This window comes from Thermobia domestica, chromosome 15 (assembly GCF_964235325.1).
Source record: "Thermobia domestica chromosome 15, izTheDome1.hap1.1, whole genome shotgun sequence".
Lineage (NCBI taxonomy): Eukaryota > Metazoa > Arthropoda > Insecta > Zygentoma > Lepismatidae > Thermobia > Thermobia domestica.
In genome coordinates this window covers 187,601,075-187,624,566 of record NC_137468.1, presented here as the reverse complement: position 1 = coordinate 187,624,566, position 23,492 = coordinate 187,601,075, and the positions used below count along the sequence as shown (strand labels likewise).

The 23,492-nt window shown below is 36.5% G+C and overlaps 1 protein-coding gene across 1 annotated transcript in view; it reads left to right on the top strand.

The window, feature by feature from the left end:
* LOC145671388 (uncharacterized) overlaps nucleotides 1-16,762 on the top strand; it is a 225,297-nt gene extending 208,535 nt beyond the window's left edge. Inside the window, exon 3 of the mRNA XM_081740491.1 lies at nucleotides 14,794-16,762. Within this exon, the coding sequence (XP_081596617.1) occupies nucleotides 14,794-14,860 (67 nt within the window). The 3' untranslated portion in view covers nucleotides 14,861-16,762. The remainder of the gene's footprint in view (nucleotides 1-14,793) is intronic.
* The last annotated feature ends 6,730 nt before the right edge of the window (nucleotides 16,763-23,492 follow it).

The window sequence follows — 23,492 nt, the reverse complement described above, 5'->3', positions numbered from 1 at the left end:
ACCTGGTGATGTTACCCAATATATGGATAGATGTCCCCCTTAGTGTAGTTGCTTTGTGCAAAGTTTCGCTTCTCTCTCTCTCTTGGTTGCTCTGTTATAAAGGTGGGACATTATAAATGGTGCACCCGGTATATATATATATATATATATATATATATATATATATATATATATATATATATATATATATATTATCAAGTTCTTAATCCGAGTGTGGGTATGTTGTTTCGCTTTTTAGGAAAAGAGATAATCTGTTGATACGAAAAAAAATACTGTAGCACTTGTTTATAATTATCTAAGTATTATCTCCAGAAAATTAGCTTATGCATGTATGTGTGTACGAATAGGCTTAGCAAGGGGTTGGTTGTGGAGATTAGAAGCCACTATTACACTATCAATAGGAAGAATAGTATTTCTTACTCCACTTTTAAAGTGGGGCCGCGGTGGCTCAGTGGTAGAACGTTCACCTCTGGTGCTTGGGGTCCCGGGTTCGATCCCAGCCCCCACCAAGTGAACTTTGCGGTGGACAAACACCGTGTGCGTGGGTTTTCTCGGGGTTCTCCCATTTCCTCCCACTTTCTTCATTCTATAATTTCATTCATTACTCATCATCACCGTCTCCTTTAGCCTAACCGGTATAGCCGTGGGACGTAAAACCCAAAGATTTCATTTCATTTTTTCCACTTTTAATGTTACTTTGATCGCAAAGAATCAAACAAAATATTAAGAGAGCCAAAGAGATTTTCCATTTTTAAGAGTGACCATTAGTGGGTACCATTATTTTTTTTTTAACAAGGAGTGTCTTTTTAATAAGGAAAAATATATTGTCCCTGGCTGGTTGCTTGCCGGTGGCTTGTTAAAAGTGAAAAAGAATGTTAAATCATATCAACGACTGAAGCTACACGCTTGTCTTTCTTCGATAATTACTGACTGGTTTTGAAAGTCACGATGTTGTAGGCCTACTGTAACAGCGTAAACTTGGAAGGGAACGTTCCAACTGAATGATACGAACAATTATTCCCAATGTCTTGAACATGAAACGTGGATTGCACGGATAACGCTTAAAGTGGGCTGGACTGCACTGGAATTTCCTTCCGGCAAATTAGTGTTTGCCCGGAACTCAGTTCTTCTGTGTAATTGTCTCTTAACAACATTTGAACATTTCTTTTAGATAATAATATCTAACTAACTCTATGGCCTATGGAACCCGAAGGTTCAATGCGGCGTTTACAATATATTTCCACTAACTTCTGTCCTTAGCCAACTGGATTCAGTTTCTACTCTGTACTCTTATTTCTGCAAGATCCATCTTAATATTGTCTTCCCATCTACGTCTAGGTCTTCCTAGTGGTCTTCTTCCAATTGGGTTTTCAGTTAAAATTATGAAAGCGTTTCTAATTTCATCCATTCTGGCTACACGGAATGGCCACCTGAGCCTTCTACACTTAATGACCCTAACAATGTTAAGTGAGCAGTATAAACTATGCAATTCCTCGTTATGAATTTCCTCCAATCCCCATTTTCATCCGTCTTTGGTCCGAATACTACTACTACTACTACTACTACTACTACTACTACTACTACTACAACTACTACTACTAATAATAATAATAATAATAATAATAATAATACGAATTATTATTATTATTTTCAACTTCCCGTCGTTCTGCTATCAATCTAGCAACGCATGGCGTTCACAACTTAGCAAACGTGAAGCGAGTGACAAGTTACAGACCGAGTGCTAATGTAATACAATGTCACGAATTGTGTAAGCAAGCTAAAAAAGGCCTGAAACAATTCGTTTCCGATTTTTGCAGTCGTTTTTACGTCTGTAAGCTGACATGTTTAATATTAGTTTCCTTCTTTCTTTCTTTCTTTTTCATTTGTTAGTTACTTCAACGCTAACTGTAACCTCTATCATGCGTCTTCCTCGATCAAAAAACGTACCAATTTTATTTCCTGCAGTGTTTTCGCGTCACTGCTTTCGAAATGGGGAGGGGGAGAGCACACCTGCACATTTCACGCTTGCGTCTGGTCAATGCTTCAACATCGTGCGAATTTGTGACCAGGCTTGGCCGTAGGTTTTTTACCATCATGTGTGGTTGGCAACACTTATCGGATGCAGTGGAAGGGGCGGAGCTACCAACACCTGTGCTCACCTATTCTTATCTCCGCTCGTTCTCGCTCACGCTTCGGCTCCGGGAGCCAATTCATGGGCAGGCCTGCTCTAGAGTGGTCCCGGGTAAAAGCACATAATCCAAATGTATCTCGAAAAACACTATAGGCGATAAGAAATGACTCTACCAAGTTTTATATTGATAGACAAAATAGGTATGAGGGGAAAGATTGTATTGGTTAACAAGCTTTGCCCTCATATGTATTTCTTCAATCAATACACGCAACTTATTGAACCACTACTCAAGTTACTGTCTTAGACATGAAAACGTTTCTGGGACCATACATAAAAAAATAAACATGTAGGTTGGAACTTGGTCACAAAGTACACTAATTATTAGTATTTTGAATATTTCAAATAAAAGAATAAATAATAAAAAAGAAATCCCTTCCAAACAGAGAAAGTTTTGTTAATTTCTTTGTTTGAAATTAACGCACCTTTTCAGCACTCAAGGTCTACAAACTATACGATCCGAAATCCATCTGCTTGTAGTAGTGTTTCAACCTAACTTTCCCAAATAACAGGAGATAAAGATTACCATTTAGCCGCGATCGACCGCAGCGAGAAACCTGATCAAAAGTGTGCTGATATCCTTATTTTGAAGTGCCTTAACATTCCACTATGTTCCTTTCAATACTCATTAACTTTAGAGGGTCCAGAACAGACGCTATAGAATCCTTACCCTGCGATCAGGCAAAGGTGATATTTTCACAACATACACCATAGATTTCTAAAGGTCCCATAACGCTTAAACCATTGAATTGATGTTAGGCGACGGACGTATCCATTCTTTAAGCTCCTTTCTGTTATTTCAGACTCTCTGAAAAACATGACACCCAAACAATACTGAACGATTTCTTAATTAGATGTAGGCTACAGATTGGCGTTTTTTCTTTGGAAGTTCGAAAAATGTTTCTGAAATGTTTCTAGAGATTTTTCTTGGTTCCGTAAGGGGATGTTGTGTCATACTTTTAAATATACGAGGATAAATAAAAAATTATTCGCAACGTAGCTGTAACTTGTCTTATATTGTTTATATTGACCTCTGTCCTCGTTTATTTTATTAATATGGAGTTTTGGTCATGTTATGAAAGCTTCTACCTAATTTCTTCATTTCTCTACCTTTTGTTGCCAATAGACTATAACCACCTCCATTAGAAGTTTGCATAAGATAACCAGATTCTGACCAGCAAAAAGTAGGACTCAAAATGATAGTTTCTTGCGTCGCCAATACGCATGTTCTTCATTTAATGTTAACCTTAAGTTAATCATTCGTTTATATTGAAAAGAAAAATACTGAAGAAATGTATTGAAGGAATTTAACACAACTCCAAATGCTTTGATGAATGACAAAGTGGTTTATTTTTATTGAACGTACAGTGAAATTTCGTATTAGGCTAAAGATTTTTTAAATCGATTTTCGGAGCGTGGTATTATTTTAAAGAATGTGACAAAATTTAGACGACCGGCACGAAGGAATTTCCACTTAACTTGGTTAGCATCAAGTTGAAAAAGAATTTTTTTTTCCACTTCACCGATATCTTAACAAGCCCTTTCTCAGTCAAAAATAATGTATTGTAAAACAATGGTTTGTTGATTGTTCTGCTTCCCTAATCTTTTGAGGAGTGTTAAAGAAAACATCGATTCATCATTCAGGAAAAAAGTTCCTGTGATTCAAAATGCTGTGAGTAAAGAATGAAACATTAAAATATTGCAAATAAGTTAACTCAGGACATTTCACAGAACATTTTAAAAAAGGAAGGACATTTCTTGATTTTCTAGGCGTCTTCGCTACACGCAGGATTACTCTTTGAAAAACAGTACTGTACTGCGAAAATCAGCACGTCTGGTCAACCTAAGTTTGCACCAAAGATAAACAACGAGCAGTGATCAGGTTTTTGTTGTCGGAAGGTGTATCAGGGGCCGCAATTCATCAAAGACTTTCGGCACGCAACGGGTACAATGTCTTGCCACAACGGAATGTCTATGAATGATTGAAAATTCAAAAATGGTCGCACAAATGCTACGCACAAGGAAGGAACCGGAGATTCAGTTGTCAATTTGATTCTGGAAGTTTATTAAAGAAATAAGTAATAATTAATGGCGCCACCTGTCTGTGACTTATTAAAGATCATGGAGGATTCAGTCAGCATTTCCATTTAGTAGCTGTAGTGGAAGGAAGACGAGCACCATCCCAGCATTTGTCTGGAAAAATATCTTAGCAGGATGGTTAACCAATGGATTCTAACCAGAGGTTGGAATTGGGAAGAAACAACGCTGACCACTTTATATAGTATATAAGTGCATTACTGAAATAACTACACTGAGAAAAAAATGTAGGTGGCGTACTTAAAAAGATAGGTTATATGCGTAATTCCTGTAATTTTTAAACTTAACGTACAGCAGACGTATAACTGAAAATACTTACATGTTTTATAATACTTTCTGTATAAGTGTTTCATCTATACGTACTTTCCGTATGAAATAATGTAGGCGGTCAGGATCTCACATACAAATGGACGTATATAACATATAGCTGATTAAGGTAACATAAGTATATGCATGTGATATACGGAAAACTGTTAGATGGCAGACATCCTGCAACAGCATGATATAACATCTAAGGGCAGTGCCTATGTAGCATACGGATAACGTATGCTCCGTACTGATTTCTATAGTAAGCTAGAGGATACCGTATATTTGTACAATATACCGCTGTCCGGAGAACGGATTTTTCTCTGTGTAGTTTTTGTTTCTTTTTATCTTATTTTCCATGTTATTACTTCATGGCATTTAAGTTATATTTTTTCTAAATGTTAGCGGTCGTATCCATACCGACAAGGACACCAAAACAGAAATTTTGAGAACACTTCAAGACACTCTTCAGTGGCATTGAAACCCTCAACAGATAATAACGAGTCATCGTTGCCTGAACACCCTAGCCCATTCCACAATGTCTACCAAAACTACAAACTCTTGCTAGTTCACTTATATTTCTCTTTCTAAATTATCATGACTCCCAAGGGTGTTGATTTGTGTAGCATAGAATACTACTGAAAAAGTTAACGAGGGAGGAATCTAAATTATACCCATTCAAAAAGTTAGTTTAATAAAAGTTTTAAAGCATGACCTAGCTAATGACATGTTTGTTGTTAGTATATTGTACTTTTAGTCGTAAGAGGATAGCATCTTTAGATGTTTCCTCTTGATTAATAGATTTTGTTCAATGTGACTGTTTCAAGATAACCAATCAGCAGCAAGACGACACTTATTCCTGAAATTTATTTTTTTAGTAAATATATATATACACGAGAAGTATTACATAATTTTAGATAGCCGAGTGAGAAGTATAAATTTTTCGCAAGTGTAAGAGATTCAGATGAGTATGTTAAGGTTAGTTTCTGTGTATTAGATAAGTAGGTATAATCTTTAATATTCAAATTTAACAAAAATAATTTGAGAAGTGAATTTATCGCTCTTGAACTCTGGATAGGACGAAATGGCATTTCCTGAACTACTACTATTATTATTATTATTATTATTATTATTATTATTATTATTATTATTATTATTATTATTATTATTATTATTATTATTATTATTATTATTATTTATGGAGGTGGTGGTAGTAGTAGTAGTAGCAGCAGCAGTAATAGTAATTATCTAAAGATGAATTTCTGGTGATGCTATGAACTCTGATTTGCTACGGACAATCGTCAGGGATACTCTCCTCTCTTAAAATCATTCCCTATTCTGAAAATATTTCGCCAAACGCTATTGGTGACACGTACTCCTAAATTATTATAGAAAACAAACTGCTACCCAGAGAGCATCAATTTCAGATTATACACTTTGTAAACTATAGTGATGAAAGAAGTTACCCTTCTCCCGCCAAATAATTCAGTAACTCGAAATACTGTCGAAAATCATATCGTCTTTGGTTTTACGGTAAACACTTCCTTTTTTATCGATTCACCATTTAACGCATCAGTGATAGGCACGCATACATGAACTCGACTGGCCTCTGGTGGATCTAGTCGTAGAGCCTTCATCTCTGGTGCGTGGGGCCCCTAGTCCCTAGTTCGATTCCAGCCCGTAACTTTTCAGCAAAAATTAATCAAGAACGGAAAACATTCGTATATAAAAGGTGACAAGAATGATTAAACACTGGAATGTTAGTTTAAGTATCATAGAATAACACCACAATCCAAAATTCAAAACATTTAAACAACCGCATATTTTCAAATTATCCATTAAATTTCACTTGGCATTTAAATTGGAATATGTAGGAGTGCTTCCTTACTTTGAGATGCTTTACAGAATGTAATATAGTAGGTTTCTTTGATGTATATAGTTAATCAGGTAAATTGAATAACTATTTATAGAAGATGAATTTGTGGTTCATATTGTGGTCAGCTAATCAGAGCTAAAACCACAACAGTTTGGTTTTTGTAATATGTATAGCAACCTAAAAGGAACTCGTGATTTCCATTTTGATTATAGAGCGTGGGACTGATTACATGATGTGGATTGCATCATCGTGATTTAAAAAAAAGGAATAAAAATTAAAAATGTTTCAGTTTCTGGATGTAACCTTTGGTGTTAACATCTTTCGAATCTCTCATTTTTCATGTAAAAGCTCATAACAAATTATACTGTATAATTTGTATGAGTCAAGAAAACAAGTTGTGTACAATATTAATATCGTTTATCAGAGAAAAAGTGTCCAGAGAACAGACATACACCAATGATCGATTTCATAGAACTGAATATAATGATCGGGTGAATGTAAATTCTGATGCGTGGTTTCTGAAAAAAAAATCCAGGTAAACTAATTTTATAAAACCTAAAAATTAATCCTTTACAGGGATAGAATTCAGAATATAAGCTCTTACATTATAAATAAGAAAATGCGTGTTTCAGAGGTTTGTTTTAAATTCCGCTCCTAAGGAGGGAAAACAGGAAAATTTCTATAATTCTCAAATTTCGGTTTGTTTAATCAGAAAGAGCATAATGTAAGAATTTGCGTAAGAGGAAGATATAGTGGGTCGGCTAAAAGACCGTCCGTGTTTGGGGAGGGCGCTGTGTGAGTTGTGGTGGGTATACGGTGGCGGAGGTGTATCGATCTATAGCGGTACACGTGTCATTTTCAGTAGTCGCAATGGCGTGGCGAAGTGAGCATCGTGCGTTTGTTCTGGGGGAGTATATTCGTAATGGTGGTTCTGTGATTACTACTTAGCGGGCATGTCGCATTCGGTTCGCACTTCTCATTCCGACATAGTTCTGTTCCGGATAGAAAAACTATTCACGTTTGGGTATCAGACTTGAGAACAACAGGTTCTTCACTGAGAAAATAATCACCTGGCCAACCTCGAACCGTAACTACGCCGCAAAATGTGACGCGTGTGACAACTTCGTTTCGTCGTTTCGTCAATGTGTCAGCAAGGGAGGACGCCATTTACGGGACATAATTTTTAAACCCTAGTAATGTAAAATAGCATAGTATTTGTTGTTCAGAAATAAAAGTATTTTTCTGTACTTTTCTTTGTTTGTGACTCCCTTTTGAAATTAGAGGTCTTTTAGCCCGGACCTTGTACAATTCTGCCCGTAGACTTTCAGATAATATTAAGAAAGCATCTATTTCAACGTTTCTGAAAATTCCACTTCTACGAAGAAAAAGAAGCTATTTTAATAATATTAAAAATTTTCGTCATTTATTCACAAAGTGACAAATATAAGGATTCGTTTAAGTTGGAGATATGAAATTTAGTATGGGAACTTTTAAATAAAAATAAGACTATAGACCATATGTGTTCAGCGTTTTCGAAAACATCCGCTTCAAAAGGAGGAAATGGGGGAAATTTCTATTTATATAATATAGAAATTTCCCTTAATTTATTCACAAAGTGCGAATGAAGACGTGAAATTCGATATATAAACTTTTAATTAAATTAAGAGAACACAGTTTCAAACGTTTTCAAAAATTCAGCTTCTAAGTAAGGGATGGAAGGAGGAACTTTATATAGTATTAAAATTTCCTTTTATTTATTCACAAACTAAGAAATGTAGAGATTCAGTTAAGTTGGGGACGGGAGATTCAGTATAGATACTCTTAAGATAGATGTTCAGTATTTTGGGAAATTCCGCTGCTAAAGGAAAAAAGGGAATTTTTATCATATTGAAATTTCCCTTTACTTATTTCGAAATTGTCAGATGTGTCTAACACGTAAGTCGGAAATGTGAATTGTTTTGGTTCGATTTGAGAGTTTGACGTCTCTTTCGGCAGAGAGGATATATCACACGATAAACATTAAGATTGTCATCTGGCTTTTGGGACGAGACGAGAAATTTCACTAGCCTCGTGCGCAATATTAGTTCACCCAAGTCTTAGATCTCAAACATTAGTTCACCCAAGTCTTAGATCTCAAAAATTAGTTCACCCAAGTCTTAGATCTCAAACATTAGTTCACCCAAGTCTTAGATCTCAAAAATTAGTTTACCCAAGTCTTAGATCTCAAACGTTAATTCACCCAAGTCTTAGATCTCAAACATTAGTTCACCCAAGTCTTAGATCTCAAACATTAGTTCACCCAAGTCTTAGATCTCAAACATTAGTTCACCCAAGTCTTAGATCTCAAACATTGTCTTCGTGTTACATGAATCATAGTATAAACCATTTAAATTAATAAAGTGTTCTTGGGAACACAACCAGAAACACTCATCAGTGTTTTAACCCATTTGGGACCAACTTTTTGTTCATGCAGAAAAACTGTTTCAAGTCACATATTATGTACACTCTAGTCAAACGGCACTTACACTACTGAACACCCACGAAGGATGATTGACTGTTGTCAGATCACTTGTCTCGAAAAGCCCAACCACGCCAGCACAAATTGTTCCAAAACCATGTTCCAATAATGGAACAGCGGTCCCAAATGGGTTGAGACAGGGCGCAAAATTTCTAAGTCAGACGTACTTGCCAATCCGAAATTGATGGTTGCCAGTATCTCTCAAGTATAAATTGTGAGATGATCCCTCCCTCCCTGCCCCGCCACGACCTTTGGTTTGACAAAGAAGGAGATTAGGGCATAAAATTTCAAAACCAGACAATTAGATTCAGGATAATCAATTTTGAATTGGACAATTTATATGCATGTTGAAAAATATCTTGCTTTAAGACCACGTTTGTGTAACGCTTTCTCCCTCTCTGCACTGAAGTACCAGTTGTCGATTGCAGTTTTCAAGTCAAAGTCCTTAAGGAAAGTAGGAATGAATTACAACGTTCAGAAAAACTTCACTTTCCATGTCTGTTGCAAAGATTTCACAGTCCATGTTTTCTCTCACTCAGTGACAATTGTTTTCGTGCGAAACAGAAATTGAGCAGACCTAAGAGTTTAGGCAAAAACCATTCCTAGTGAACACTGGTCGCCAGCTCTAAATTTCTAGTCACCAATTTTGATCTGGCGACCAGAAATTTTGCGCCCTGTTTTAAGATACGCAAGTCATTACATAATGTTCTCCAATATAATAATTAACATGGTTTAAATTGGGTTATATTACACTCTTCTTGAACCCCTCGTGACAAGGATAATTCTGATAACTTATATACAAAATTATGAACAAAGTCAGGGCATAAATTTTGTACATAAAGTAACGAAGCGAGACATTTTTCTAGATGGGACGATAAACTTTTTTGAGAATAGAGACGAGCCAGGAAAGAATATTTCGAGATGAGTGGGCAATATTATTTCTTCGCTTTGTTTGCAACAGTGAATCCAGATATATTTGAGTACGTTGGATCAGTGATAGAGCGAGGAATAGAAAGAAGAAAAACACAACTGAGCAATGCTTTGAAAAATAGAAGAAAATATTGAGAGTTAAAAGAGGAAGCTAAAGATCGAGAAACGCGGAACAAATACTTCCAAGATTAATCCTTTAAAAAATATATATTACTTAATAATAATAATAATTAGAAGTTTGCTTATATTGCAATTTGTAATAACCCGTGCTTCGAAAGGGACTTCACTACAGCGAAATTAAACTACCGCTAATTTTAGAGTTTTTCTATAATATCTTCAAAACAAATAAATATATTCGAAAAGCAGAAACGTAGTGAACTAGACAATACGATTTTGTATGTGATACCGTTATCAGAACTCATCTATCTGTTTTCGATTTGCAACTGTAGATAGATTTAGATTTTTTTGAGGGTTCTGTAAATAGCGGCGTTCTCAAAGCAGATAATTGAATTGTGGTAAAGGTATCATATGCAAAATCGCCTTATCTAGTTCACTACGTTTGTTCCTGCTTTTCGAATATTTTTATTTGTTTTGAAGATATTACACAAAAATTCTAAAATTGGCGGTAGTTTATTTTCGCTCTAGTGAAGGCCCTTAAGTTGACCATCTCTCTCTATAGCAAATAACTCGTGTTAACATTCGAAGGAGATCCACATGCCTAGCTGCACTTCCTGTGGTTACGGAGCTGACCCCAATTTATGTAATGACCTCCACGTGCACAAATAATTGTACTTCACTTATAATATTCCAGAGAAAAAATATGTCATTATATTGTTAGTATTAACTACTTACACATCCGAAGGAAGCAATTTACTGTTAGATGTTACAAAGGCGATATTCATTATATGTCGACTTCCTCAACTTGGCGTTTGATATATATATAAAAAAAATCCATGAGTGTTTTGTGTAAATCATTAAGACATAGACAAACGTTCTTTTTGTTTAGTACTCGATGACCTGAATGTTCCCAAAAGAGTACAAGAATGTCACATAGTATTATGTATATATGTTGAAACGCGAACAAGTGGTCCACGCTGTATTCTACACAGCACCGAGATACATTTTATGCTAGAAAAACTGAGTTAATACTATTATTTTTAAGCGCATACACATATTATTACAAGGCCTTACTCAAGAAAGTTGAGAACTCACAAGAACCAAAATGCCCGGGAAAACGTTTCATACTATAAATTAATGTGTAAAATCGAATCTTCTAACTACTTGTTCGAATTTCCTTGTGGCTCAGCGGTAGAGCCTACGTCTGTTGCGTGGGATCATAGTTCGATTCCAGGCTAAGTAAGTTTGTGGTGGACATCGTGTCCATGGGTTTTCTCGAGGTACTCCTATTTCCTTCCACATTCTCATTCCACTATTTTTTCCATCATCATTCACTTGCCTTTATCAACGTCTCCCTTAGCCTGTAAGACATAATCGTACGACGCTAAAGCAAAAGATTTCGTTTCGAATTTCCCTTTTTAATTCTTCATTATTCAAGAAGTTTCTATGCTTGGATTGCTAATGATTATTGCAATGATTAAACTATTTTGAAAATTTACATAAGAAAAATATTGATTGAAATGAGGATTATTCTTAAGAATTCTGCTTGTCGACAGATCTTGCTTTTCTTAAGTTTCGGCCTGGAATCTTTCACGTTTTTCGATCTTAAGCTTCCGCTTTTTAATACCCAATACTTTATTATATATTTCAAATCACCGATCAGTTGTGTTCTTCTTCTTCCTATTCCTCGCTTCCCTTCCATCTTTCCTTGTATGACAGTGTGAAGAAGACAATTTCTTCACAAGGTGTCTCCAACTCAATTGGACTTTCTAAGAAGGATGGTTGCTAAAAGCGTCCTCTTCTCTCTTATCCATTTTAAAACATCTTCGTTTCTAAGCACTTTCTGTCCATTTTATGTTCTTTATCTTCATCCAACACCACATCTCGAAGCTCTCTAAATATTTCTTCTCTAAATTCTGTAATGCCCAACTCGCCGAGTCATGGAGTCCAATCTCCATATATAGCACTCGATCAGCTTCTTTCTTACTTCAATATTAAGTCTACTAGTTAAGAGTGATCTTTTCTTGATGAATGACCCCTTGGGTACGGCAGTTCTTGACCTCATCTCTTTGGTGCAGTAAGTGTCTATCGTCAAAATACTTCCCAGATATGTATTTGAAATGATTGCCTTCTTTAAGCTCTCTTTGTTGAACTCTGTTTCGTAAGGACATGTTTCCACGGGATACCCTCATGAATTTATGATGTTGATTTTTATTCCATTTTGTCCCCCAGTGTCAATTATTTTATTTATCATCTCCTCTGGTCCTTCTTCGGGACGGCCATACTAATTGATATCATAAATACTTTGTTCTGATTAACACACTTGGTCCCTTCGCTGATTATTATCCCTAACACACCATCTCCAACATCTCACCACTCTGGTAGACGTCTGACCGTTGACAACCCGCATATCTGATGTGTTTCCACCTGTAGGTTTCAATCAAATTGATAAGTACTTGTAGGTGTGGAGTACTGTAGTGTACGGGTCAGAAACATTGACATTACGCAAAAGTGATGAAAAACGACGTAAACTTTTGAAATGTAGGTATAGAGAAGAATGGAGAGAATTAGCTAAGTAGAGCGGGAAACGAATGAGAGGGTGTTAGAAACTGTTGGGGAGAAAAGAACAGTTTTAATTATTATATAACAAGAGGAAGAGAAAGTGCTTGGGACATCAGCTAAGAAGAAATTTACCATGAAGGACGTGCTAGAAATGATGCCAGGAAAGAGAGGGATGGGGAGAAGGAGACCACAATTAAAGAACGATATCAAAACAGAAAATTAGTACGTGAAGACGAAGAGGGTAGCGGAAGACCCTGGACCATGGAGACTTCTTAGTTGCGGCAAGTGACCTACCAATAATGGCAGAATACCTATGATGATGATGATGATGATGATACACCGTTGTTAGTGGTGGTACAATAGTCGCTGCGCCTCGAAGACCCGCTATGTGTTAAAACCACAACTTTTCAGGAGAAGCAAAAAACATTCTACTCTTAAATTTTGCCAAATATACACGGAAACATTTGAAAATATAATAAAATTTGTCCTGCGTATATTGTGCACTGGACATTGTTGCAGCTTGCTTCACAATATTATATTACTATTTTTGTGTTTACTTTGCACATGTCGGTTTAGCTTTTGCGCCTTTATAAGCACATAGAGAATCAATACGTACGTGATTAGAATTTGAAGCTTATCTAATATTGTTCATTGTTGTGACGAAACAATTGAATATTCACTTATCACATTATAAGGGACGCTACCTGGCAGCTGTGAGGTTTATTTCCACGGCATAACTCATTTTCGAACAAAATGTCACATAGCGGTTCTTCGAGGCGCAGCGACGAATGCTGTATACTGTATATGGTATACATTTCAATATATCGATATGTAAAAACAAAATAATCAGTAAATGTAAAATTTACTATTCAACAAAATAGGAAAAATTTCCGTTATAGAATATGAATATATATGCGTATGCTTAAAGGATTTATGCACAGAAAAAAAAAACAGTCCTCGTTCTATAAACTAAAATATATATTTAATTAAAATAACATAGAAAATGTAAAATTTACCTTTGAGGTCCTATACACACTAGCTAGGGATATATACGTACTGTATATAGCTATAAGTATTGAAGTTCTATTTAGCTGAACACTGCTTTCCTAAAGATTGAGGTGCGCCTAGCATTCCAGTAGTCCTCAGGATTACTGTGGGACACTAGCGGAGTGGGGAGAATGATCCACATTTTCATCACTTTGTACTTACTAATTACATAGAATATTTGTGATTAATACTATAGAAAAAATACGTGTAAGTGAATTTTATTTTTTTTCTGATATTCTAAATTCATCTTTTGTTTCAGATCTAGACAGCAGTAAAAACGCTCATAAAATTCGTAATAATTACGGGAAGAAATAATTTTATATAGTCAGAATTCAGTAACAACGTAGAAAAAGCAAACTATGAAAATGAAAAAGACACTAGTATTTAAAACTGTGACTGTGATAAGAAAAAATAATATATTCAATAACAAGGCAATTAAAGTATCTTACAGCAAATATTTATAAAACATTTAAAAATCGAGCGTAATAAAAAGAACTAAATTATTTTTTAAAAAAATTATTTTATATATGTTTTAAATCATACTGACTTCGAAAGTTTTTGCCGAATTCAATAGCAAAGTCGTGATTGTTCTGTGTTCTGTTCTTCGATGCACGTATCATGACTGTTTAACATTATTACCTAGATAGTCATTTTTTTATGAGAAATCAAAACTTTTTTTTTAATGGTGAGTCATTCCGGCAGAGAAAGTTGCATTCGCCAGGTTTGTATAGGGTGGATAACAAGTCCCTTTACAGAGCAAAGTATGACGGCGTTACGTGAACCGAACTGAAAGACCGAGTTTGAAGAACATTACAAAATGGAACAGTAAAATTTACATTTGCAGCATTATAAAGGATGAGTAATATAAAAGTCGAACGGTCTCAGGAATTATAATGTTGTTCGGTATGGGGTGTCTATAGGTGGGAGCGCAAACTATAGGAGCTGTGGCGTTAGCGGCGACCATCTTGCAATCCGTCATCTTGGATTTGGGTTACGTTTTATCAAATGGGAAGGGGGTCGTGTCTCATATTATTTTACACTTCCTTTTTCTGGGGAATACGTCTGTGTAATCCATTTTGCGATTTGTGCAGGAGTTATGACTTGTTAAAGTTTGAATTGCAAGAAGGTGATCAATTCTCTTTATCGTTGCAGGGGATCCACAATGGCACTTACACAGGAGGAACGCATTAGTGTCACTGACTGGTGGACGAAGTACTAGAGTGATTGCTGCTGACTTCAATGCCCAGCATCCTGAAAGAATTGAAATTTCACATATGACAGTTTCCAAGTTATTGGACAAATTTCGTGCAACAGGTTCTGTGCCGGACAAGCCACGCAGTGGACGTCCAAGAACAGCCTTCGATTAGGAGACTTCAACAGCAATTGAGGTATCGGTTGTGAAAAGTCCACATCGCAGTACGCTCCGGTTTATCAGTCAGTGTTCCAATGTAAGTCAGTGTTCAGTCCTGCGTGTGTTACACACACACGCACACCAATGGCACCCGTATAAGTTATAGTTACAACATAATCTCTCGGAGGATAACTCTGATCGGTAGTCAGACAGTTTCTTGATGAACAGTTTCCAGGTCACTGAATAGGTAAGAGTCGTCCTATGGAATGTCTACCACGGTCCCCTGATCTAACACTTCTTGACTTTTGTCTGTGGGATCATTTGAATTCAACTGTGTAGTAGGTAAAAATCAACAATGTAATCCATCTCTCCAAAAGGAGGCACGCAAAAGACTTAGTTATCATAGCAAGAATATTAGGATACAAGAATTGTTGTGATTTGTAGTTGTTAACCCATCTTTATGTAGTCACCATCCTGAGTTACACATTTCTCCCAGCGTTACTTCACTATACGAATACCGTCATTGTAGAAATTTGCATATTGTGCTTTAAACCACTCTTCCACCTCATGAGTGACGTTATCTGTGTTGTAAAAATGGTGACCGAGCAACTGATTCTTCATTTGGGGAAACAAGAAAAAAGTCACTGGGTGCGAAATCGGAAGAATAAGGCGGATGCTACAATACCTGGAAGCCATAATCCCTTGATTTGTCAATAGCAACTTGAGATGAGTGTCGTTCTGGAAAGGTGTCAGCAAACGAGGAACCCAGTGCACAGATACCTTTGACATGTGAAGTTCGTCGTGGATAATTTTCCACACACTACCACAACTGAGACCAGTCTCATTCATAATTGTTTGGATGGTTACAAGTCTGTCTTCGACGATTATACACTCCACCTTCTTCATCATGGCAAGATCATCCCTGATTGAGGGTTTCTGTGCTCGTGGCTCGTCTGTGATGGACACGTGACCACTTTGAAAGTTACCTTTGCACCTCACAACCGTTTAATATGATGGGTTAGCATCCCCATAGATAACTTTCATTTTGTCGTGGATTTGGCTTGCGTTATTGCTCTTCAAATGGAGGAATTTTATGACATTTCGGGCTTCAATTTTGTTCATCATGCAGGTTGATGTCTTCTACAGTCTGTCGGAAGAAATATAGTTTACACACATATTTGATATTTGTACAAGTATGCATAGAGCTGGCATTAATTACGCACAGAAAGTTTCATGTAAATATCTGTATAACTTCTTTATGATAATTAAAACTTTTAGATACCCCTCGTATTATCTGAAACATCTTTTTCTGATACTTTTTTCTTCGATTTATCTCAACTTAAAACTTACATGACAAGCAAGGAACTTCTTTCACTTTATTTGAAAGAGAGAGAGAGAGAGAGAGAAAGGAAAAGAAAGAAAGAAAGAAGAAAATGTGAACTGAACTGTGAGGTAAACTGAAGTCAAAACAAATGCTACATGAAGAAAGCTCACAATAGATATTGAACACAAATATTTGGAATGATTTGTTTACCTTTGTTGGTTTTTCCAAGAACTGGAATGAACGACTTCTGGTCGAATGACAACAATCAGATTGCTTTTTGCCGCGGGGGAAGTGGGCTCATTGCTATGAAAGACGACAGTTATGATTTGAAGCAAACTCTACAGGTAAGAAAGGGAGGCAATGGAGAATATTGAACAAAGTGTAGAGTAACAAAAGTAATATTAAGTTTCAAGAAAGCAGAAATTTTAAATTATATTGAGTATTATATTACCATAGAATGTATTTCGAAAAAAATTCATGAGTATATATACACCATTGGACTGAACATTTTTTGGTATATCTTTTCTGTCTATCCGTTCATCCATCCTTCGTAAACTTTTCTGAATTTCATTGAAGTTGATATAGCCTAGTGTTCCCTTCGGTCTCAAGAAAAAAAATACATTGGTTGAAGCTATAAGAAGTGGAAAAAAATGAAATCTTTGAGTTTTACCTCCCACAGTTTTGCCGGGTAGGTTAGAGAAGACGATAATGATGGGAAATGAGGAAAATGGTGGAATGAAGGAAGTGGAAGAACCTCAAGGAAACCCACGCACACGGTGTTTGTCCACCACAAAGTTCACTTGGCGCGAGAACAAGAAGTGAAGAGTAAGGCCTAGAGGTAGAATATAAAGCGGCGTTTATCAACCTGAGCATCGCGAAGGAGAATGAAAAAGAATTGTAATTATGATCTACGGCCAGGGGCGGATCCAGGACCGACTTATGGGGGGGGGCGGTGGTTTGTCATACTGCTACTTTTAAGGGCTCCAAACTTTGGGATGGGTTTTATTTATATATATAAAATAAGAAAGTTCCCTCTTCTGGGGGGGGGGGGGCGATCGCCCCGATCGCCCCCCCTGGATCCGCCCCTGTCTACGGCATATTATTTATGGCGTTTAAAGACAGTTAACAAAACAGTTTGGACTGAAGGGGATCTTTTATATTCTAAACGACTAGTTTTGCATATTCGGTCGATTGAATTTTAACGATCTTTTATAAAACAGAAGAACATATTGTTGGTCTTTTCTGTTATTCAGACGCATTTATGCTTTGTTAAAGTAGTTACCTTTAGTGCAATGCTGACACGAAAAAACACGCAAATTACCGAGCAAGAAAAAAAGTAGATTTAATGAGGATACAGACAGAGAGAAGAGATAATCAAGCTTGTTTAAGTTATATAAGCTAGCTCAAATATCCTTCCCATATGTTTGACGATGTTTCGTCATCCTTGAGCCACACCAGTTCTGCACGGATCACTGCGGATGATCGGTCTGTCCGAGCTTGCCCAGGACACTGCAGATCATAGATTTGTCCGGCGTGCGTAGTTGTGCCCCCCCCACCACCACCATCACGCAATTCTTCGAAAACAATTTCAATCGTTTGTACTTCGTTTGCTCCCTGTTCCGCAGTAGCCCCGTTTGCTCCCTTACCGTTCCGAGGAGCTCCGTTTGTCCGGACCAGACCGGATCAATCTGTGATAGATCTGTGCGGCCCGGACCGAGTCACTTTGGGTCATGGACCTTTTCAGGTCTGGTGCGTCATTGAGGATAACGTGCCAAATGAGGTTAATGATCGCGGTTCCCAGTGAGGGTACTGAGCGCGACCATTATTAAGCGTGTAAGTCTCATTGAAGGAATCAAATTAGGTTAATGAGTATAACAAATCATTAATTAACATCACATACAAATCTTAAAGATGAAATATGAGGAAAATGACCCAAACAGTGTACTTGATTCTCTTGTACACTGAACTCGTCATTTGATAGCCATTTGGATGATCAAATACACTACTATTGTGCAGAAAGTGAATTTCAATTTTTCAGACATAGACCTACCTGTACCCTCCAAATCCGTATGGTACTAGTTGCTAGGAACCTTTCACATTCTGCGGCCACATTCTGCCATCTCTATTCGAACAAGTGAACGATTGGTTTCGTATTGTTGTCTGATGCGTTTTTGTGTGACGTTGTTAGTAAAAGTAGTTAAAATAGAAGAACGAAATGTTTCATCTTCCTTCTTTAATATTCAAATCGAGCTATCCCAGGTTTGATTGCCGGTGGGGTTACTCGGTCGAAAAAGTGTAAACCGTTGTCAGGCTAAGCCATTCTTTCCTCATTTACGCCAGGCAAATGTCGGGTTGGTACGTAACATACAGATCCCAGGAAGCTTCCTTCGTTTTCCAACCCATTCTTCTTTTCCTGACCTCGGATAGTGTGATCACGAGGGACGTCATCCTTTATACGTGACGAGCTAACATGGCTTTAGATGCTTACAGCTCAGAATTCTAATTCCTAATCCTAATCTAAATTCAAATCCACTCTCTCAGTTACACAAGCAAAATGTCAAGGAACACACTCCTTCCCCTTTACGTATGGATATATATAAAGTAGTTGTGGCAGTTACACTGAAAACATGGCAATGAATATAATGAAACCATAATGAAAATATATAAGGCAGACGTGATTTATTTTACACGGCAAAGTAAAAGAAATCGTGAAAAAGAAAACCTTTGTAATTTCTCGTGTCTAGTTTCCCTGATCCAAGCGCCAGACATGCTCTTAAAATGATTTATTTCTGTTTTTAAAAAAAAGAAAAAGCTTTTATACGTGTACTAAACACACCTTCAAAGTTATTACACACTTGCTGCATATGTGACATACTAAAAGAAGTGTTATCGTAAATAACAAATCACAATAGCATATTTGTATACGAAAGCTACAAGAAATGCTGGTAGTATTGTCAGTTCACGGATTTATTTTTGTTCGTAATGGTTTCATGAACACATAAAAGAAAATAGATTTATCTTTGACGCAACATTTGTAAATGTAACCACAGTCAAAAATGAATGATCGACATACATCTTTCCTTTGAATTAGTCTAAATATGTGACGCCATCGACTAAATGAGTAGGGAATTTGTGATAACGTAGGTAACGCTTTTTATATGAATCTTGTTAGATCGCGATGAGTCATGCCTTACTTTGAATACCAATCCCAGTAATTGTTCCGGCCCATCTTTTAACAGTAAACTGTGCCTCATATGGCCTCGATACTGAAAGCTACGAGGGAGGTTTAGAAAATAATACCTCCAAACACCCTACTTGGCCAATAGTATTGCAAACATTCTGAATTGTTTATGATTAATGCAGTGATGTTTAAAAGTCCCTATCACTGCGAAATTAAAATACCGCTAATTTTACAATAATTATGTGATATCTTCAAATAGATAAAAGATAATCGAAAAGTGGATCAAGAACTCCCTAGACGATGTTATTTTACATGAGACACCGTTATCACGAGTTACCTAGTAGATTTCCGTTGGCAGTTATTTAGAAACGCGAAAATAAATGCCGATTTTCTAAATGGCTGGAAATCGAAAGCAGATAAAGGAGTCATGATAACGGTATCTCATGCAAAATAATGTTATCTAGGGAGGTCTTGTTCCACTTTTCGATTATCTTTTATCTATTTGAAGATATCACATAATTACTGTAAAATTAGCGGTATTTTAATTTCGCAGTGATGAGGCCTCTTAAGCTATAGAATGTCACTTATTTCACCTTCCTATCCCTTCTCGTTCCAGGGCTGTCATTGAATTTCTGACTGCGAAAGGTTGTGCGCCCACTAGCGTTCGTCATGGGCGAGAGTCGTGAATACACCATTAAGACCCGGAAACGAAGCGTCAATCGATAGAGTATAACATAACATACCATACATTGTCTGATCCTTAACGATATTATTGAGCCACTATGAATATACCAAAATGAAGAACTCACTGTCGCACAAATGTCGTTTGTCTTACTTCCTTTTCTATAATAAACAAGCAATCCATCGTCAACGTTACCAAAACTTTCCATTACATACATTAAAGGTATCTATGACAACATTCAGAAATCACAAAATCATAATTTAATGTCTTCTTCTTCTTCTTCTATCAAGACATAGTGCATATTAAAATCAAGTATTACCCAAAAATTTACAAGTTTAATACAAGAAAAATGATTACAAGAAAATGATAATGATACAACATATCGTTGTAAGAGTACCGCCACACGTTCTGTCCTTTGTCAAAAAAATTTAAAGTTATCCCGTCTGCTGCGAAGGTGTTGTTGACATCCTGCCTCATCCTGCCTATAGTCCGGATCTTGCGTCCTGTGACTTTTGACTCTTCCTTAAACTTAAGGATCACCTTAAGGATCAATGCTACAATTGTAACGCGGACGTGGAAACAGCAGCTCGGCAATACTGTCGTCAACAGCCAGCACAACTCTTCGCCGACGGCATGAAAAACCTTGTTTCGCGTTGGCGCAAGTGTGCTGCCCGCAATGGGAACTACAGGGTGTCCGAGAAGTCCTTCCCTGATTACAGAAATTGATAACTCAGGCTAGAAATAAGATAGAAATATGAAACTGGTGTTGAATTGTTTACAAACTATAAAAGTTTTTGTCTATGTTAGGTCTACCGAACACGTGTACCAGATCTTGAAACCCTGCAGCAACGAATAACCACAGTCGTTGCATCGATCCCTCTAGTGATGTTGGCTAATGTGTGGATGGAAATTGAATATCGCCTAGATGTGCTACGTGCTACCAAGGGTGCTCATGTGGAAGTGTACTGATATGACCAAAACTTTTATAGTTTGTAAACAATTCAACACCAGTTTCATATTTCTATCGTATTTCTAGCCTGAGTTATCAACTTCTGTAATCAGGGAAGGACTTCTCGAACACCCTGTATGTTAAAAATTATACCATCATTTGTAGCTAACATTTATAGCTTTCCACTGATACCTATATTGATGCTATCTGCCAAACACAAATAAAATTATTATCTTGGAAGCATTACTTTCTGAATCATCCTCCTATGCTAAATTCTAATGTTAGGGTTGTCACGTCCTGTTCTCGTTCAGCACCCAGGATATATAAGACGTAGACCTTAGTTTAATAGAGATCTGTATCACATGTGCTCACGCCAGGATTCGAAAGTGGGTCTCTTGAACAGCAGACACGTACTCCCAGCATGTAGCGATGATAGTGTTCTTAAACTCGAACGGATTAAGTAATGGAGTAGCACTTAGTAAGCTTAATAAACTTCTTTAGAGAATTAGAAAGGGTATAAACTTAATACTGACTACGGTAGATATAATTAATTCTTAATTTGTTCCAGTGTGTTTACCTCGATTTAAAGTGTCGTAAGCATCGTTTTGAATTGAAACAGAAATCTAGAGCTTTGAATGAGGTTCTTTTTATTACCTTTACTGGGGTTCGCGCTCACTATTTTCGTTGAGGCTTAACTTGACCTCAGGAACAGAAGGATAGGAGCTACGGGGCTTCAATATTTGAATATCCAAAAAATTATATAATGGGATTATGCATGTTTAAAGTAAATATCTTGAAAATCGTTAAAGCAATCAAAATAAAAGTTGCACAATATAATAAGAACAAAAATGCCCTATCAAAAACCACAAACAGTGTTGCCATATGTGAAGCAGTGTTGCCAACTCAGCATAAACATATTTTGTTTGAAATAGTATTACATTTACAGTGTGCACAGATTTAAAATGCACTATTATTACCAAATATAACATTGAAGTGTAGTAGTACAGTGTTGCACACTGTTGGAGCTACGTGTACTAAAAATGTGTAATGGAGAAGTCTCATATGTGGTAACAGGTGGTAATAAAGGAGTGCAATAGAAAAAAGTGAGGGATTTGCATACTTCCGTAGCCCTGGTGAATAAGCAGACAACTCGCGAAAACAAAATGATACACGCAAGGAAAGAAACACGTGCTTTCTAATTCTATAAATGGTTCTCCAGATTATCTTATCAATATTTGGAAGAGTACTTTGTTGATTTATGTCTTTCGTGTTAAGTGACATATTCTCTTACTTTCTCTCCTATATATAATATGATTATATTTATACACTGTAATATTACCATATTTACGTTGGAAATATAATTATTATATTACTATGTCATTTCGTTTTTAATCGATCCGGATAGCCGTGTAGTCTAGAAGGTTACACAACCGACATTGGGATCGAGGGTTCCAATCCCACTTAGAACATGTTTTTGTTGTACTTTTCATCTTACATTTCATTGTTATCTCTCTTTCATAGTGGTTCGAATCCCACTTTACACTATATTTCTCATCCTATATAGCTTCGGAGCTGACACTGGACGTAAAAATGGCATCACTCATTCTCGTTTCTCAAATGCATCAATATTTTCTGACACTGCTGATATTTTGCTATGTTATAGTATAGGTGCTATGCATTTGAACTAAATTCATAGTATGAGACCGACATTCCTTTCTTACTATCTGTTGCCACATATCAGACTTCTGCATTGTACAATTTCAACACACGTAGCTCCAACGGTGTGCAACACTACACCACTGCACTTCACTGGTATGTTTAATGATAATAGTGTATCTGTGCAGAGTTGTATATGGTGCTATTTCAAACAAAAATATTTTTATGCTGAGTTGGCAACACTGCTTCTTCTTGACAACACTGTTTTTGGTTTTCGATAGGGCATTTTGTTCTCATTGTATTGTGCAACTTTGTTTTGATTGTTTTAACAGTTTTCAAGATATTTACTTTAAACGTACATAATTCCATGATATAATTTTTTGGATATTCAAATTTTGAAGCCCCGTAGCTCCTATCCTTCTGGTTCATAGCACCCTAAATTTTTATCATGTTCGTTTCTCATAATGCTCTATCAGATGTGTTATGTGGCAATCAGATTTTAGAGACAACTTGTGGGATCTTCCCTTGTAAGTATCCCCGCCTCTACAGCAAAATTTAATTTCAGTAAGCAAAATCAGAAGTGTTAAGTAAATGAGTGAAATGTTATTGAATATTTGTGCCCAAGAATCAAAACTATCAATAAATATAAATTTTTCATTAATATTTTATTGATAAAATACAGATAATTTACATTTAATTTCAGATTTT